A 20,836-nucleotide genomic window follows, 5' to 3' on the forward strand; every position below is an offset into this window, starting at 1 on the left:
AAATATACACTATTTTTAGCACTAATTAATTTCTAGTTTTTAATATATTTTGTATTTTATTTTTCATTCCAAATTTTTTGTCTGAAATTAAATGATTCATCAATAAGGAAAGGTAAAATTTGAGAGTCCTCAGTAGTTGATACCTTTTAATGGCTAACTGAAAAGATAACAACAAATAGCAAGCAATGTGTCACGGAGCGGGTTAGTGGACCTACTAGGCCGTACCGCTGCAGCGGGGAGGCAGCTGGCCAAACAACAGGACACCCCAGAAATACAATGTCCCGCACAAGGGTACCTGACTAGTCCAGATGGTGGCCTTAGCTCTGGCACAGATGAGATGGGTGCAGCAGATGGCGCCAAACATGGCGGATGACACAGGAGCTGCAAGTTGCGCCAGACGTGGTGGACTCCTCCGGGCAAGGCAGAAGATACAGGACGTGGTGGATTCCTCCGGACGTGGCAGATGGCACAGGACGTGGCGGATTCCTCCGGACGTGGCAGATGACACAGGACGTGGCGGATTCCTCCGGACGTGGCAGTTGACACAGGACGTGGCGGATTCCTCCGTATGTGGCAGATGACTCGATACTAAGGCACAGCACGGGTAACAATTGGAACAGGAAACACTAAGGGACCATTTGAAAGACAGACTGGGAAAACTAACAACGCTCAGGCAAGGGGCCTTCTTATAGACCAGGAAATCGTGGCAGTTGACGATGATGACGATTTCCTATTTGCCCGCGCTGGCCCTTTATGGCCGGGCGCGAGCTTGCGCGCGCACCCTACGGGACACAGCCGAACGGAGCGGAAGTGAGCGCTGGCATCTCCTAGGAGGGAGACGGGGACCAGCGCTCACGGATCCATGGCTGTGGGCGTCGGGAGGTGAGTGAACCCGACGGCCCGCGGCCATGGACGCTACACAATGGATGGCCACGTAAACACATGCTGTAGAGAATAGACATTTCCTGAAAGAGAAAAAAGCTTATCATCTCGCGCCACACATCTCAGCATATGTTGAGATAAGTGGTAAGGTAAGGAAGGACACATTGGTTAAAAAAAAATCTTTTCGCATTTTTTCCCTTAAAGTAATGAAAAATTAACATAATTGGTATCGCCACCTCCATAAATGTCTAAACTATTATAATATAACATTATTTTACCCATTACAATGAACTCCTTAAAAAAATTAAAAAAATAAAAAGACCAGAATTTCTGTTTTTTTGGTCACTTCGTCTCCCACAAAAAATGGAATAAAAAGTGATCGAAAAGTTGCATGTACCCCAAAATGGCTCCAATAGAATCTACCACTCATCCGACAAAAGAAAAAAAACCCTCACAGTGCTCAACCAACGAAAAAATAAAAGCGTTATGGGTCTCAAAATATCGTGACAAACTGGTATTTAGTATTACCGTAGTCATATTGACTTGCAGAATAAAGTTAACATGCAGTTTTTTAGCACACAGTATAAGTAGTAAAAATTAAACCCAAAAAACAACGAAACTAACATTTTAAATCTTAAAATGGCTGCGGCGGCAAGGGGTTAATATCACTACAGAACATTTTGTGTACAAAAATGAATGTTAGCATTAAAAAATGCCAATTCTTGAAAATCGTCTTAGCACTAAATAATAAAAAGCTGAACTAGTTATTTGTTTTAAGGAGTCATCAATAGGATGTTATCAAACATTTATGATATATGCGTAAGTTGCTGATTCATACATACATAATAGCGTTATTTGTTATTGAGTTTCCTGGCACTACTTCATGTCAATATGTTATAAAGGAGACCAGCAGGAGAACATAAAATTGCTAATATCATTGTGTTGATTTATTGTGTTTTCAGGTTGCCGCTCTGAAATATCTACCTGCAGTTCTACAAGATGTGGAGACAGTGTTTGATGCCAGACTGCTTAGGTAACTAATAAATAAATCTTATTTACTGTCAATGTCATAGAAGTCAGTTGTAAAAGGCACTTGCTAGTTTATCCGACTGGTACTTCTTTGCTGTGTAATCTTTCAGATATAATTTGCCAATATAGATAATAATTAATTAGTAGAATTAAAATATAGTTATCTTCACAACCAAACTAGCAGTTGATAGATGGGTAGCATGGCGGAACCTGGTCCTGATCTTGTTAGTACTATTAACCCATTAGTGACCGCCAATACGCCTTTTCACGGCAGCCACTAATAGGCTTTATTCCAATGCGCCTTTTACGGCACTGCATCGGAATAAATGAGCAAGGAGCTGTTAAATCAGCCCTGCTCGAACGGATGAGATCGATATCAGTATCGATCTCGCCAGTTTAACCCCTCAGATGCGGCGCTGAGTAGCGATCGCCGCATCTGAGTGGTTTTAAAAAGAGGGAGGAAGCTCCCGCTCTCACCCCACCGGCATCCTGCGATAAAATCGCAGGATGTCGGTGGTTTGTATGGCAGGTCTGCCAGTAATTATGCTTGCTAGGCCATGACAGAGGCATGGCCTAGCAGATGCCTGTCCATTTTACACAGAGAGGCACTAATACACTGCAATATAAAAGTGTTACAGTGTATTATAAAAGCGATCGGAGGATCGCATAGTGAAGTCCCCTAGTGGGACTGGTAAAAAAGTTTTAATAAAGTTAATTTAAAAAAATTGAGTGAAAAAAAAATAATGAAAAACCCAGTTTTTCCCCTTACATTAAGGCTTTAGGCGGAATTCACACGACAGGGTTTCCCGGCCGGGTGACGGCCGTTCATAAATCGGCCGTTACCCAGCTGCATTAGGAACAATAGACCCCTAATGGGGCTATTCACACGACCGATCTTTTGACGGGCCGGGAAAACCGGCCGTCAAAAAATGGGACATGCCCTATTTTCGGCCGGGTACCCGGCCGCCCGGCTCCCATAGAAGTCTATTGGGCCGGGTAATACACGGCCATCGCCGGAATGTGTCCCGAGTGATGGCCGGGTCTACCGTCGCTCGCGCACTCTCTCCTCCTCCTCACAGCGCAGAGTGCATGTGAGGAGGAGGAGTGTATCCCATTCAGAAGAAGCGCTGTATGCTGGAGGTAACACTTTGGGGGTACTGCTGTAGCGAGGTCCCTGCTCTGCTATATGCAGGGGTACTGTGTGGCAGGGCTGGGGTATACAGCAGGTGGAAGGGGGCGCTGTGATGGCTCCCTTCCCAAATCTCCCTGGCCCGGTTAATCAGCCTCCTTTCCCCTTTCCGCCCTGGCGCTTCTTCAGGTGTCGCTACAGCTATAGCAGCCATAGCGGCTGCTAGTGGCGACACCTACCATGGCCGATGGCGCCGCTAGCAGCTGCTGCGGCTGCTACTGCTGTAGCTTCGTCCCTGCTCTATGTGCTAGCCCCACTTTAGCTCCCTGAAGGAGCGGAATCCCCGTGTGTTCGGGGATTCCGCTCCTGGACAGAGCGCTTGATGTCCATATATGGACAGTGACTTCAGGGGAAACTCCTGAAGTGGAATCACCGGCCACATGGAAATCCCACTTCAGGAGTTGCCCCTGATGTCCCTATCCAGATATGGACAGAGACATCAAGCGCTCTGTCCAGGGGGACATACAAAAGAATGTTGAAAACTAATGAAGTAAAAGAATGAACATTATTAGTAATAATAAGTAATAATAAGGTTGACTGGCAATCATGTGACCTTACTGGGTGTGTTTATAGTGGGTTGACTCAAAAAAACAATTGACAAATGAAATTCATCCGATTAAAAAATGGTCAGGGAAGAAATCGAATGCAAATCGGGTCCAAATCAGCCGGTAAAAACGGCAACACGGACCGGAACGGAGTCGGAATGGATGCAAACCGGATGCAATGAGGCCTTACTCACATGACAGGGTCCGAGTGTCGGCCGATAAAATCGGCCTTTTTGAGCCTTTTTCCCGGCCGGTTTGCATCCGTTTTGCAGCCGTTCCGATTCTGTTCCGGGCCGTGTTGCCTTTTTTAACGGCCGATTTTGACCCATTTTGCACCCGTTTTTTTTCCCTGTCCGTTTTAAAATCGGATGAATTTCATTTGTACATTTTTGCCACACACTTCTCTCTGTAGATAATGCCACACACTGCCCTCTGTAGATACTGCCACAGCCCCCCTGTAGGTAGTTCCACACAGCCCCCTGTAGGTAGTGCCACACAGCTCCCTGTAGGTAAGGCCACACAGCCCCCTGTAGGTAATGCCACACAGCCCCCTGTAATGCCACACAGCCCCCGGTAGGTAGTGCCAAACAGCCCCCTGTAGGTAGTGGCACACAGCCCCCTGTAGGTAGTGGCACATCCCCCTGTAGGTAGTGGCACACAGCCCCCTGTAGGTAGTGGCACACAGCCCCCTGCAGGTATTTTACACAGCACCATACATGAAGACAGTGAAGTCAGGGACTTCCCCTGGAGCGGAGACACCGGCCACAGGGTCAGGGATTCCGCTTCAGAAGTGCCTGACGTCACTGTATCCATATATGGACAGTGAAGCCAGGGACTTCTCCTTGAGCACAATCCCCGGCCACATCGCCGGGGATTCTGCTTCAGAAATCCCTGACTTCACTGTGTCCATATATGGACACAGTGAAGTCAGGGATTTCTGCTGGAGCGGAATCCCCAATCCCTGGCCACAGCATTGCCGAAGCTCCTACAGGGAGCAAAAGATATACCCTCCTCGTCCTCCTCCTCACATGCACTTCGCACTGTGAGGAGGAGAAGGAGAGAGAGTGAGCGACGGAAGACACGGCCGTCACTTGGAGCACATTCAAGTGATGGCCGTGTATTACCCGGCCCCATAGACTTCTATGGGAGCCGGGCGGCCGGGAGAACAGCCGAAAATAGGGCATGTCTCATTTTTTGACGGCCAGGTTTCCCGGGCCGTCAAAAAAATTGGTCGTGTGAATAGCCCCATTAGGGGTCTATTGTTCCTACTCCAGCCATGTGACGGCCATTTTTTGAAAGGCCGTCACACGGCCGGGAAACCCTGTCGTGTGAATAAGGGCTTATTATTAAAAACAAAGTCTAAAAGTTACGCATATTTGATATTGCCACGTCCGTAACGACCCCAGCTATAAGTTATCATATTATTTAACCCGCATAGTGAACGCCGTAAAAATAAAATAAAAAACAAAGCAAAAATTGCTGCTTTCTGTGAATCCTGCCTTAACAAAAAGTGATAAAAGTGATCAAAATGTCGCATCTACTCCAAAATAGTACCAATGAAAACAACAAGTTGTCCTGCAAAAGAAAAACCCTCATACAACTGCATCGGCCGAAAAAAGAAAAAAGTTATGGCTCTGAAACTAAGTGTTTTTGCTGTGTAAAAGTAGTAAAACATAAGAAAACTATATTAATTTGGTATTGTTCAATCATAACAACAAACTGAATAAAGTTATTGTGGGATTTATACCCCACAATAAACTGCGTAAGTTTAGAACTCAAAAAAGTGAGACGAAATTGCTGGGTAACTCTATTTCCCCCTAAAAAAAGTTAATAAAAGTTAATCAGTAAATTATATGTACCCCAAAATGATGCTATTAAAAAATACATGTCCCACAATAAACAAGACCTTATACAGCTATGTTGACGCAAAAATAAAAAAGTTATAGCTCTTTGATTAAGACGATTGAAAAACGCAAAAAATAGCTTGGTCATTAACCCCTTCCCGCTCCTTCGTACTATTAGGTCATGATAACTGCATCGTTCATTTCGCGATTTCGGACATTCTCCCGCCACATAAAGGAGCTGGGACAACTGCTGTCTCCCTTCAGCTGGGACCGGTCGCGGTGTCCCAGCTGATTAACCCCTTACAAGTTGCGTTCAATAGCGATCACGGCTTCTTAGGGGTTAAACCACCATCGACGTCCCACTACATGATAGCGGGCGCCGATGGTTGCAATGGCAACCGGAGGCCTAAGAATTGCCTCCGGCTATGCCATCTACGGAAGTCTAGTGGATCCTGACCCACTATGCTTGATGTCAGAGAGTAGTTGACAGCACTAATAGACTGTACTACGCATGTATTTAAGTCCCCTAGTGGGACAAAATAAAAAGTAAAAAAGTTGTGTAAAAATAAAAAAATAAAAGTTTAAAAGTAAAAATCCCACTTTTTCCTTTATCGGTCCTTTATTATTATTTAAAAATAAATAAATAAACTATACATAATTGGTATCGTCACGTCTGTAACGGCCTGAACTACAAAAGGATTTCATTATTTATCCCGTGCGGTGAACATCATAAAAAAAAATAATAATAAACCACACCAAAATCACAATTTTTTGATCACTTCAATTCCAAAAAATGGAATAAAAGGAGATAAAAAAAATTGCATGAACTTAAAAATGACACTAATCGAAACTACAGTTTGTTACGCAAAAAACAAGTCCTCACATGGCTTTCTTGAAGGAAAAACAAAAAAGTTATGGCTCTTAGAATAAGGTAACACAAATTCATTATTTTTTACAAAAAGTATTTTATTGTGCAAACGCCATAAGACATAAAAAAAACAATAAATATATGGTATCGTCGTAATCGTATCGCCCCACAGAATAAAGTGAATGTCATTTATAGGTCACGGTGAACGCTGTAAAAAAAAGGAATAGAAAACAATAGTAGAATTGCTGTTTTTTTAGTCACTATACCTCATAAAAAAAAGAATAAAAACTGATCAAAAAGTCGCATGCACCCCATGAAAACAACAATTAATTCCTTAAGGGGTCTAGTTTCCAAAATGGGGTCACTTTTAAGGGGTTTCCCCTGTACTGGTAGCTCAGAAGCTCTGCAAATGCCATGGCGCATAGAAACCAATCCAGCAAAATCTACATGCTCTTCTTCCTTTCTGAGTCCTGCCGTTTGTCCAACCAGCAGTTTATGACTACATATGCGGTATTGCCGTAATCAGGAGAAATTGTTTTACAAATGTTGGTGTGCTTTTTCTCCTTTATTCCTTGTAAAAATTAGATTTTCAATTGCACAGCCTAATTCCACAAAATGCAGCAAAAAAAAACTGTGGGGTCTAAATGCTCACTTTACCCCTCGATAAGTTGTTTGAGGGGTGTAGTTTGCCAAATGTGGTCACTTTTGGGTGTTTCCACTGTTTTTGCACCACAAGACCTCTTCAAACCAGACATTTTGCCTAATAAAAAGGAGTCCTCAAAATCCTCTAGGTGCTCCTTTGCTTCTGAAGCCCGTGCTTCAGTTCATTATCACACTAGTGTCACATGTGCGATATTTTTAAAAACTGCAGAATCTGGGTAATACATATTAAATGGGGGATTTCTGGAAAGGGTATGTTCACACGCAGTGGTTTCAGACGTAATTCAGGCGTTTTACGCCTTAAATTAAGCCTGAAAAAACGGCTCCATTACACCTACAAACATCTGCCCATTGCTTGCAATGGTTTTTACGGTGTTCTGTTCCCACGAGGTGTAATTTTACGCGTCGCTGTCAAAATATGACGCGTAAAAAGACACCCACGAAAAAGAAGTGCAGGACACTTCTTGGGACGTTTTTGTAGCCGTTTTTCATTGACTCCATTGAAAAACAGCTCCAATAACGTCCGTAAAATACGGTGCGAAAAACGCGAGTTGTTACAAAAACGTCTGAAAATCAGGAGCTGTTTTCGCTTGAAAACAGCTCCGTATTTTCAGACCTATTTTGCTAAGCGTGTGAAAATACCCTAAAACCTTCTCTTTTACAGAAAAAAATTTAACAAATAGGATTTTCTGATACAAAAAATAATTTTGTAAATTTCATCTCTACTTTGCTTTAAATTCCTGTGAAACAGTGTGAAAGGGTTAAGAAACGTTCTAAATTTTGTTTTGAATACTTTGAGGGGTCTCGTTTTTAAAATGGGGTGTTTTATGGAGATTTCTAATACAGAAGGCGCTCAAAGCCACTTCAAAACTGAACTGGTACCTAAAGAGGCTTTTGAAATTTTCTTCAAAATAGGAGAAATTGCTGCTTATGTTCTAAGCCTTGTAACGTCCTAGAAAAAAAAAATTATGTTTAAAAAAAATGATGCCAACATATAGTAGACATATTGGAATGTGAACTAGTAACTATTTTGTGTGGTATCAGTATCTGTCTGAAAATGCTGTTTTTTCAACATTTTCTCTAAATTTTGCTATTTTCCCCAAATAAACACTGAATATATCGAATATATGAGACATGTTAGATTTGACAAATGAGCTCTGAACCTCAGGGCCAAAACTAGACTGCGTCCTTAAGGGGTTAAGGCCTAAAATAGTCTGGTCACTAAGGGGTTAAAGCTGGCTATATGTTTTCCTTTAGCTCTTTAAAACCAAATGTACATGATTATCTTGGTCACTTTTTAGGTATTACGTTTACCATTACCTCTTCTATAGTAGTTGTTTACAATTTCTGTATGCTATGCTCCTACTCCACAGATGTGTTTCCACTTCCAGTGGCATAGGTGCTTTATGCACCAATGAAGATAAACCTGTTGGGTTTATCGTCGGTTCATTGACAACGGGGGGTTGGGGGATTTCTCCCTCCTACGTATGTTCCCTCTCCAATTTGGAGAAATAATACGATCCTCTCATTAGCATTACAACCCGTTCCTCGGGTTTCAACTTCTTCAAATTTGTGAACTCTCCTAACTAAACTTATGATTCGTCACATACCTTGGCTCCTTCAGTGTTTTGCAGCGTTGTTTACATAATCCGCCTGAAGCTCCCCCGATACCATTGATGCTGTTTGCATAATTTTCATTGGTCGCGCCGTCACTATGGGGCCGTCCCGGTCTGTGGGCGTCAGTAACTGACGTCTCAATCACCGATTGGTTCAGGTCAAACTGACGCGACCAAGGTAGGTGGGGCTATAGCCGTATAAGGCTCTTTGGTTTCTCCAGCGCGCACTTAGACCAGTCATCAGTGTCTAGTGCACGCCGTTGAATTAAAAATACTGCAGCATAACATGTGCTGAGCGGTAGTTAGTTAGAATCTACGTCGGTATCCTGCGGCATAATATGTGCTGACCGGTAGTTAGACAGATCAAGGCAATTTATACCCCTGAGGACGCTCCTCTATATGTGTGTAGAGGCGCAGAAACGCGTTGGGAATCTTGCTTGTTTGTGGCAACTAGACAAACTATTATTTATTTACTACGTTTGTGGCGTGTTGTAGCGATGGGCTAATCATGTTCAAACTGTCAAACTGTCAACTTAATTTTTACAGTGGTTGGCTACCGTTCACACTCCATAAAGCATCTATGATCTGTGTTGCCAACACCTGTATTCAGATCCTTGGCAATTAGTGCCCTATTTTTTGACATTAAATCTTTAATAAATTGTATTTTTAAACGTTTAGACAGGCAGTGTATTTTCATATCTAATTAAACGTATACCTTACACACTGAATACTTTGGAATATAGTCTATAACCATGGAGTCACATTTTTCTACATAGATGCTGTATACGCAAAACATTAAGACTATATGCACAATTGCTTCATTTTTAGTTTTAGGTGCATTTTTGCAATAATTAAAACTTTGGTTGTTATATTGTGCATACTCTTTAACTATTTCTAAGCAGTTGCAAGTAACGGTCGTTTAGGAACTTACTGCAATCTATAAATGTATACAGCACGCTTATAAGCTCACTTTAGCATATGCGGCAGGCAACCAGATTTATATAATTTAACTTTGTGTTCATGAAACTGTATCAGAAATATGAAGATCCAACTGCTATAAAAATGTATTATGAAATTAATCTACCCATAATTATGGACATATATAGATTAAATACAAGTAAATTGTGTACAAGGTTGAACAGTTAAATGGACATTAACTTTTCAAACAATTTATGCTATCTAATAGTATACCTGATATAGATTAACTTTGTAATTTGCTTACTGTTAAAATAGTACATATCGTTACATAGTTACATAGTTAGTACGGCTGAAAAAAGACACCTGTCCATCAAGTTCAACCAAGAGACGGGAAAAGGGAAGTAAAAAATTTCTACACATAGTAGCTAACACTTTTTTGCTCTAGGAAATTATCTAAGCCTTTTTTTAAAGCCATCTACTGTCCCTGCTGTGACCAGCTCCTGCGGTAGGCTATTCCATAGATTCACAGTTCTCACAGTAAAGAAGGCTTGTCGCCTCTGCAGGTTGAACCTTTTTTTCTCCACACGGAGGGAGAGCCCCCTTGTTTTTTGAGGGGCTATTACATGGTACAGGATTTCACCATATTTTTTGTATGTGCCATTAATATATTTATAAAAATGAATCATGTCCCCCCTTAGTCGTCTTTTTTCAAGGCTAAATAGGTTTAATTCTTTTAATCTTTCCTTATAACTTACATTCTCTATGCCCCTTATTAGCTTCGTTGCTTTTCTTTGTGTTTTTTCCAACTCCAGGGCATCCTTTCTATGAACTGGAGCCCAGAACTGAACTGCATATTCTAGATGAGGCCTCACTAATGCTTTGTAAAGTGGTAATATTACATCCCTGTCCATGCCTCTTTTAATACACAACAATATCCTGCTGGCCTTTGAAGCAGCTGATTGACACTGCATGCTGTTATTTAGTTTATGATTTACAAGTACACCCAGATCCTTCTCAACAAGTGACTCCCCCAATGTAGCTCCCCCTAGGACATATGATGCATGCAGGTCATTCGTACCCAGATGCATAACTTTACATTTATCTACATTAAACTTCATCTGCCAAGTGGATGCCCAAACACTTAGTTTGTTTAAATCCGCTTGCAATTCATGAACATCATCCATAGACTGAACTATATTACATAGCTTGGTGTCATCTGCAAAAATAGAAATAGTGCTATTAATCCCATCCTCTATATCATTAATAAATAAGTTGAATAATAGCGGTTCCAGCACTGAACCCTGGGGTACACCACTTATAACCGGGGACCATTCAGAGTAGGAATCATTGACCACAACTCTCTGGATACGGTCCTTGAGCCAATTCTCAATCCAATTACAAACTATATTTTCTAAACCTATAGTCCTTAATTTACCCATTAGACGTCTATGAGGGACAGTGTCAAATGCCTTTGCAAAGTCCAAAAACACTAAATCCACAGCGGCCCCTCTGTCTAGGCTTCTGCTCACCTCTTCATAAAAACAGATTAGGTTAGTTTGACAACTTCTGTCCTTAGTAAAACCGTGCTGGCTGTCACTTATAATGCTATTTATTGTCACATAATCCTGTATATAGTCCCTCAATAGCCCCTCAAACATTTTCCCCACGATGGATGTTAAGCTTACTGGTCTATAATTACCCTGGGAAGACCTAGAGCCCTTTTTGAAAATAGGCACCACTTTTGCCCTGCGCCAGTTTTATCCTTGGAAAGTCTATGTGAAGTTAGTGCCACTAGGTGTCTCCCTTTCTGCAATGTGCTGTCCATCCCCTGTTATCAAGCAAAATCCGTCTCTAGTTCCAGACAGATATCAGAAGGTGGGGTTGTAACTCTTCACTGCTTGTCAATAGAAGTCTTTGGAGAGGGAAGGAGGAGCAGGAGAAGAGAGAGACACAGATGCTGCCCATACAAGTCTATGGAGAGGGGAGGGGAGCATGAGGAGTTAGCAAGAGCACAGTGAGAAAGACACAGACTTGGTGGAATTGCTGGTAGGATTTCTATGTCACCCAATTTCTGGATTCTCAGCTACACTGCTCATTACTGCTGCATAATCTCCTCCGTGCTGCTGCTGCTGCAGCTTCTTTATATATGTGATAGAGATAGAATAGCAGGATTCTCCTCCTGCTCTCTGTGTGCAGTGTAAAGAAGACATGATAGCCGTTAGGCTCAGCCCAGTAGTTCAGAGCAAACTGAGAATTAGAAATCAAGCCTACAGAGGGGAAAACTGCTAAAAATTGCAGAATATAAGTCATACAATGGCCAGAAATAGTGTTATTCCTCATGTACACACATATGACAGCTTAGTCTGAAAAGTACCCTGAAATGTTAGGTACCCAAGCTTTGGAAGGAAGCCTCTATACTTAGCTAGAGCAGAAGCTTCTGCATCTCAGAGGAACAAGTTGTAGAATTCCTTCTGCTTTTACATCCAGGTCACATGTAGACACTGAACCTGGATGTCCTGAAGAGAAAACCATGTCCGTTATGTGTTTTTTTATTAATGATTTAATAATAGTTGTTCACAATCTCACTTTTTTAAAGTCAATCATACATTTTTCGAGAAATGTCATACAGAGAGAATAACACCTGCCCATTGAGGAATGTTGACCAGAATTACAGATATTTTTTACAATTTTTACTTTGTGTTTACAACATGCTCTGTGATTTACATTTTAGCAACACATTTAACCCCTCAATGACCACCAATATGCCTTTTTACAGCGTTGTAGAATAAGTTCTGCAAGGGTGTTACTTGCCACACTAAAGAGCTTAGCACTTGCTCTAACAGTCGGGATCCAGGTTACCTCCAATCCCAGCCGTTTAACCTTTTGACCGCGGCATACTATTGATCACGGCATAATGAAAGGGTTTCCTCCCTTCCCAGAGTTCCCGGTGACATGTTAGAGAACTGGGTAACCCTATACAGGCATCCCTGGGGACCTAGAAAGAATCCCAGGTCTGTCTTTACACTCAGTCTACTGTACAAAGTGTGTTAATGTCACAAAGCATAATATATTAGCATACAGAAGCATACTTTAATACCATAATTTCAAATAAATTAGTAAAATAGTAATCTATTATGGGGATATACATTATTTTTTTTGTCAATAATTAGAAAAAAAAGTTTACAAAAATAAAATTACGATAAACGGGATTATTTCGTATAAAATAAAATTTGTTACACATGTTAAATTAAAACAAAAAAGTACACATTTGAGGTATTTTGACGACTGTAATAATAATAATAATTAATTAAACAGATTATTTAAGGTAAAGTGTCAATAGTATAAAAAAGCCCCACCCTAGTGCCAACAGATTATAGCTAATAAAGCTAAGTGGCTTAGGGTATGTTCTCACCCGGCATATTGTTGCAGAAAATTTAGCGACTTAAAATCTCTTACATACGTGTGAATAGAGTTGTTTCTGCATCATGTGCATGGATTTTTACAAACCCAATTCAGATGTATGGAGCAGTCACAGAAATGTACGCAACAAAGTTGCCACATGTGAACATATTTGCATTTGTGCTAAAAATTTCCACTTTTGTCTTCTCTCTATAGAACATTTTCCCAGAAGCATTTTTTTTTGGACAGCAATGACTTCCATTGTGTTTTTATTTTAGTGGACTTATGAACAGACGTTTTCTCTAGGTCTAGTATTCACTAGATTTATTTGCTGTTACCCATGGGTTCTTTCCCACCTCAGAATTGCCCAGTCCTAGGGAGAGTAGCAGCATCCCTGAATTTTCTCCATTTGTAGACAATTTGTCTAACCGTGGATTTATGTTCACCCTGGACTTTAGCCTTTCGCTTTTGTAGCCTTTTCCAGCCTTATGTTCTATAACTAAGTTGGCAACCTACAGCACCCATGTCACAGATGGCACATGGGGCCTCGATGTCTGGCTCGCAAACACTTCACTCTTGCCGTGTCCAGGTCCGGTGTATGTTGTGGTGCTGACACGGGGGGGGGGGGGCGTAGAGCGGTACTTCCTTAGGATGGCAGAGCTGCTCTTCAGTTTTAACTATCAGATCTGATAGATAGAATGATAGAATGAGGCGCCACTCTGCTCTGCTGTTTGTGTGTCTCGGCGATGAACACTGGGCGGCGCTGTGTTTTGTGCTTGGCAAGCACACAATGCAGCACCGCTCTTTCTCCTGTTTGGCGCTGACAAACCTCTAATGAGGTGCCGCTCTGTTTTCCTGGTCATAGCCACTGCTGCCATCACAGATTCACCTGTAAAATAAGAGCTGCATACAAGTTATTTTATAAATCACTGCAATCACTCCCCCCCCCCAAGAAAATAAATCTCTGACAGCTCGCTCTCTAATGTGCAGCCTCCCTGCAAGCTGGCGTTCAGTAGCCGCTCTCTCCTGTGAGCAGCCCCCCACAAGATGTTGTTCAGTAACTACTCTCTCCTGTGAGCAGCTCCCCACAAGCTGCTGTTCAGTAGCCACTCTCTCCTGTGAGCAGCCCCCACAAGCTGGTGTTCAGTAGCTACTCTCTCCTGTGAGCATCTCCCCACAAGCTGCTGTTCAGTAGCCGCTCTCTCCTGTGAGCAGCCCCCCCCACAAGTTGGTGTTTAGTAGATGCTCCTCTCCTGTGAGCAGCTACCCCCCCCCCATACTGGTGTTCTATAGTCGCTCTCTCCTGTGTGCAACTGGTATTCAGTAGTTGCGGTCTCTCCCATGTGCACCCCCCAGGCTGGTGTTCAGTAGCCGCGATCTCTCCTATGTGCACCCCCGGGCTGGTGTTTAGTAGCCATGGTCCCTCCTATATGCACCCCCCAGTCTGGTGTTCAGTAGCAACGGTCTTTCCTAGGTGCCCCCCCAAGCTGGTGTTCAGTAGCCACAGTCTCTCCTTTGTGCCCCCCCAAAACTGGTGTTCAGTAGCCACGTATGTACCACAGATAGATTATCTTTCCAAAGAAAGGCTAGGACAAGGGTCACAATGAAATGTGAGTTTAATTAACTGATAGACTGGTTTATGTCACATGCGTTGCCTACCCCTGCTCTATAACATGATGTCTTCTTGAAGTTGTTTGCCTCCAGGCATGGTTCACACTAACCAATCTTTCTTGAGAATAACAGATTTGTGCCTTTATTTAATGGGAAAAGCACCTGTAAAGCAAACACTGCTAATCTCATCTCCTTCATTGAAAATCCATTTGCCAATTACCTCTTGGAGAAGTCATTAACACAGAGGTTCACTTACTTTTTCTCTCTGTACTATGAGTTTTTACTCAATGTAGGCAATAAAAGACAGGAACAGTAGAATTGTTTGTATGTTATTAGTTTGTTAGATTGTGTTTGTCTATAAGTTTGACTTAGATAACAATCAGACCACATTTTATTAGTATTAATGCAAAAATCCAGGTAATTCCAAAGTGTCCAATTACTTTTCTTGCAACTGTAAGCATAGGTTTTTCACACGTTTGGGCTGGGTTCACACAGAGTTTTTTGCAGGCAGAAAATATGCCTCAAAATTCCATTTGAAATAAATGGGAGGCATCTCCAGATGTTTTTTGGCGCATTTTCCGACACGGTTTCTGCGTCAAAAAACGTGTAAAAAAACTCTGTGTGAACTTACTCTTACAAGGAAGTCAGTGCATGGAGAGCTGATTTCTACTACACCAAGGGCAAGCAGCTATTAACCCTTTCATGCCGACAATCTGTAGATTCACGTCCTTTTCGCACATACCCCGTGCTGCCAGGACGTGTATATACAGCTCGCTGTTCCAGCGGGCAAAGCGCTGTGAAAAGGTTCGGCTACAGAGAATATGATCACCGTTATTAACTGCTTCCTGACTGCCCACAGTAAATTCACGTTGGCGCTTGCTGGGCTCTGTGCAGCGCCGACGTGAATTCACAGTGGGTGTTAAAAGCGCAATCCGGGTGTCTCAGAGTAGCGGTGACACCCGGATCGCGCTGTCAACCCCTGCCTCTGGTCTCGGAGACATGACCGAGACCTGATTGGTTCAGGTCCCGATCATGTTGCTACAACAAACTTTCCCGAGGACCGATTGCGGGTGCTGCCATTGGTTGCATGGCAAAACCGGAGGCCATACAACGGCCTCCGGTCTGCCATTCGCGGAAGCCTATGAGGACCAGCTGGTCCTCATAGGCTTCCTGTCAGTGTGACTGTCAACGTCACACTGACAGTTTATAACACGTTACAATACCTAGGTAGTGTAATGTATTATAGCAGCCATCAGTGCTGCAGGTCTTCAAGTAAAACAAGTAAAAAAAAAAAATAATAAAAATGTTTTAGAAAAGTGTAAAAACATGTTATAAGTTACAAAAACAAAAAATGCTTTTTTTCTTGTAATAAGCCTTTTATTATAGGAAAAAAAATAAAACGTTAAAAAAGTACACATATTTGGTATCACCACGTTCGTAACGACCCAAACTATAAAACTATAATATTATGTTTCCCGCACGGTGAACACCGCAAAAAATATTTTAAAAACAATACTAGCATCACTATTTTTTTGGTCATCACCCCTCCCCACCCCACCCATCAAAATATAGAATAAAAAGTGATCAAAAATTTGCATGTACCCCAAAATAATACCAATAAAAACTACAACCCGTCCTGCAAAAAACAAGCACTTACACAGCTTTTTTGACTGAAAAATAAAAAAAATTATGTCTCTCAGAATATGGTGACACAAAAAATAAATAATTTTATAGAAAAGTGATTTTATTGCGCAAACGCCACAAAACATAAAAAAACCTATATACATATGGTATCGCCATAATCGTACCGACCTGCAGAATAAAGTAAAATGTCATTTATAGCACACAGTGATTACTGTAAAAAAAGAACTGAACTGGTCCTTGACAAAATAGCCTTTTGAAATTTTCTTGAAAATGTGAGAAATTGCTGCTAAAGTTCTAATCCTTGTAACGTCCTAGAAAAATAAAATTATGTTAAAAAAATGATGCATATAAAGTAGACATATGGGGGATGTTAATTGGCAACAATTTTGTGTGGTATTAGTATCTGTTTTACAAGTAGATTACATTTAAAATTAGAAAAATTATAATTTTTGCACATTTTCTTAAAATTTTGGTGTTTTTCACAAATAAGCTATGAATTTATTAACCAAATTTTTCCACTAACATAAAGTACAATATGTTACGAGAAAACAGTCTCTGAATCGCTTGGATAGGCAAAAGCATTCCAGAGTTATTACCACATAAAATGACACGTCAGATTTGAAAAAATGGGGCTTGTCACTGAGGCATCGATGACCCTTGGTCCTGAAAGAGTTAAACCATTAGTGAGAAAAATATTTTCAGGGTAGTGCTACACATAAGCAAGGCAAATATACTAATATATGAAGCAAATGAGCCTTGTAAGGGGGGAGAATGGAGAGTCGCTTTAAATCTAAAAAGTAAAGTAAAATAACTATTGAGTCAAACAAAGTTATGAAATTATAAACAATAAAGTCCATGTTATCTTGACAATTAAAATGATGAACATATTAAAAAAATTTAATCTAATTTAACAATCTAAAATCGAATTAAACTATGCAGACATAAAGTAATTAAATCTGTCTGGATGGTTACAATACACCAATAAGCTTAGGATGTCCCCAGAATGCAAAATGCTTTAGTTGTTTTCTACTATATACTTCACATTGCTCAGGATACAGCAAGAAACTTATTAAAGGGGTTATCCAGGATATGAGAGAAAAAAAAACACAGCAAAGTTGATTTCTAAAGTGCAACCTACAAGATGTGGCCATTTACTACAAAAAATACAACATTTTTTATCCGATTTCACTTGCCATGCCGCATGCCATTTTTTTTTTTTAACATCCTTAGGCCTCATACACACAAACGTATTTTTTTCCTCCAGTAAATGCTGGCAGAAATACGGGTCCTTTGTCACACGTATTCAACCCGTATTCCACCAGTATTTACGAACCCGTGCCCGTAAATACGGGTACGGTGTCACCAGTATTCCACCCATATTTACGGACCCGTTTCCTCTGCACTAATCGGCAGCCCCTTCTCTCTATCAGTGCTGGAAAGAGAGAAGGGGCAGCGCTTTCGGGCAGAGTTTCCGCAGCGATTGAAAGTAAAAGAAGTTCATACGTACCGTTGTCTTGGTGACGCGTCCCTCTTTTGACCTCCAGTCTGACCTCCCTGGATGACACGGCAGTCCATGTGACCGCTGCAACCTGTGATTGGCCTGCGATTGAAACGTCATCCCGGGAGGCCGGACTGGAGGAAGAAGCAGGTAAGTTAATTTTTAATACTATTAACTCCAGCGGTAGTCACTGTCCCGGGTGCTGAAAGAGTTACTGCCGATCAGTTAACTCTTTCAGCACCCAGGACAAGGACTATCCCCTGACGTCGCCTAGCAACGCTCCCGTAATTACGGGTGCACACACGTAGCCACCCGTAATTACGGGAGCCGCATAGACTTCTATGGGCCTGCCCATGCCGTTATTACGGCCTGAAATAGGACATGTTCTAATTTTTTCAATGGCACGGGCACCTTCCCGTAAGCATATGGGAAGGTACCCGTGGCCAATAGAAGTCTATGGGCCCGTAATTACGTCCGTATTTACGTACGTGTGCATGAGGCCTTACTATTTTCAGAACTGTAGTGTAGCTCCCCGCTCTGTCTTCTGCTCATCAGTCTGTAACTTTAGTAACCCAACCAGACATATTTTGTCTGCTGCCTAGCTCCATGCTGTTGCTATTCTTTTCTTTTCCGTCGTTATGTCCCGCTCCTTGCTAGCAAACTCCCCGCATCAACCCCTTCACCAATCTAGGTCCTGACAGATTGTTTGTCCCTCAGTCTGCTGTCCTGATCCCCGTCCCTGTTGTTTAGTGCCCAATGTCCTCAACAAGCCTGTCTCTCCTTCTGTTTGCTTCCCATCTCCTACCGCTGCCGTTCATCGCCTGACGTTCCTCTGTCTGCTGCCTAGCTATAGCTCAAACGGCGCATGTGTAGAACTGGAGGAGAACAGCGGGGACCGTGCATGCGTGGTCCCCTATGAGCACCAGAACCGACCATACACAGCACATCACTGATAAACATATTTTTGAATGAAAAAGTAAACCATATTTCTAGAGATGAATGTCCTGATTTTCTAAGAATCTCCTATCTTACATAAAGAGTTTTTCCATTTTAGACAATTACTTTTTGTAAAAAGGACTCCTGACAATAAGCTGACTACAGGTTGTTCAGCAATCAACTGTAATCTGTGGAGGAACCTGACATCGAATGTTTAATTCCTCTGCAGCACCACCACAGGTGAAATGAAGCATTACATGGTGCATTATATGGTTAAAATCAATGTGCAGGATCCCCTAGAGAGAGAGAGACACACCTTATAGAAGTTCTAGTCTCTAGCTTATTGATGGAAATCCTGAATGAGAAATTCCTCTATATTACCTCAAAATGCACCTATAGGGTATTTGGGTCTAAAAAAGAGATGAGGTGAATGGGATAAAGTATGAAGTCAGTGAGCCCTTCAACAGCACAGAACAAATCCTTCTATCAAACTCACCTGCAATGTGTTATAACACATAACTTTTGCTTCTTTGAATATATTTGCATATAATTTTATTGTTGTGAAAATGGAAGATATAAAGTGAACATTCACTTGCATATAAAGAGGAGAAGCCTCCCAGTAATAGGGCATAGGAGCCGCATGTACATCACATTCCCCTGTGTTATCCTGACGATCACGTCTTGCAATGGAGGCAAACTGGATTTCCTCGCTGCTGCTGTGCAATATTAATGGATCATTCCCATTCTTAAAAAAAACATTGCAGATAATTGACGTATATTAGACAATTGTTATATAGCAATCCCCTCATTTTAGGTTTGTGTGTCCCCATAGGCTCACTAACAGGGAATATAGAATGTAATTCATGGCATTGCTATATGTATTAGTAAACATTGAACCATTACTTTATTATTATAGCCAACTACTGTATGAGTTCTACACCTGCATTCCTCCTGAGAAACTACAGCAGCAAAAAGTACAGTCTATGAATGAAATTGTTCGCAGTAACCTGTTCAAGAAGCAAGGTAAGACAAAATAATAATATGGTAAACATGATCAAATCATAATGGCAGTAAGCAATACTAAATCCCAGGAATTTCCGCTACAATTTATAGTCATAGGGGCCAAAGATAGTCATAGTGGGCATTTCTTGTCTGTGGCACAGCTTTCACTGGGTACGTGCCAAAAAAGTTGAAAATAATTTTTAAGATAAAAAGGCTTCTTCATACTTTCAGTATTCTTCTTACCTCAAGAGGATTTGGAAGGCACCAAAGACTACAGGTTGTTATCAAAACAATGTCTGGAACTCATGTAGTTCACAATATTACATACCCCTGTTGGTACCTGTAATAGTAAATTCTCTCTAGCTGAGATCTGTGACAAATTTTACTATATATCGCAGTGTTTGATGATGATGATGATGCAATATTCATCTAGGCAGTCATATGCAGGTTTTGCTCATTAATTCAGACTGGATTTACAACTTTTTTGTTTTATTATTATTATATATATATATATTTTGTACCTATTCCATTCCCTTTTCTTCCAATTATCTTATCCCACATTCTGTACCAGATTTAATGTTCACCGGGCACTATGACGTGATCTTGGAGATGAAATGAGCAGTCCAGCACTTTATTTGTAGGTGGCAATTAAAAAAAAAAATTGAATATGAAAAATTGTTTTTTTGTTAATCAATTTATAAATTGGGGGGCGTGGCCAGCAGTCGATGGCGCCGGTCGCATAAACTGAGAGCTCCGCGCCCTGCCACGCAGATCCAGCAGCCTACAGCGGGGAAAGGTGCCTCATATGGGGAAAAAAAGACCCCAAGGGTCTAGACTCACCCCTGCAGCACAGCACCAGGTCGCCGCCACTCCACCAACGATCGACGGCTACTTTCTTCGGCGGCAAGCCACGCCGCTCCCTCAGCCGCAGCCATCTTGGACAGCCTCGTGTCAGAAGGAAGGGGAGATGTCCGAGCAGGGAGAGGAGACAGTGCCCCACGTACAGGGTAAGCTGAATAGCCGGATGGCTAAAGTTCACCCTCCCAGCTCCCCTAAGCTGTCCTCCACCTCGTCCTGTGAACAGCAGGGAAGGGGGTCCCCTATCCCAGGAGCAATGGAGGCCAGGCCACGAGGAGCATCAGCTCAGTTAGAGGCCCCAGTACACCTGCTTGAACCACCAATGTCACAGCCCTCA

General features: G+C 41.8%; 1 protein-coding gene across 1 annotated transcript in view; it reads left to right on the forward strand.

Moving 5' to 3' along the window:
* The window catches only part of DOCK2 (dedicator of cytokinesis 2), a 963,684-nt gene that overhangs the window by 400,272 nt on the left and 542,576 nt on the right, over nt 1-20,836 (forward strand). The window contains exons 24-25 of the mRNA XM_075859372.1: nt 1,845-1,915; nt 19,556-19,662. Of these exons, the coding sequence (XP_075715487.1) occupies nt 1,845-1,915; nt 19,556-19,662 (178 nt within the window). The remainder of the gene's footprint in view (nt 1-1,844; nt 1,916-19,555; nt 19,663-20,836) is intronic.

Source organism: Rhinoderma darwinii, chromosome 3 (assembly GCF_050947455.1).
Source record: "Rhinoderma darwinii isolate aRhiDar2 chromosome 3, aRhiDar2.hap1, whole genome shotgun sequence".
NCBI classification, from domain to species: domain Eukaryota; kingdom Metazoa; phylum Chordata; class Amphibia; order Anura; family Rhinodermatidae; genus Rhinoderma; species Rhinoderma darwinii.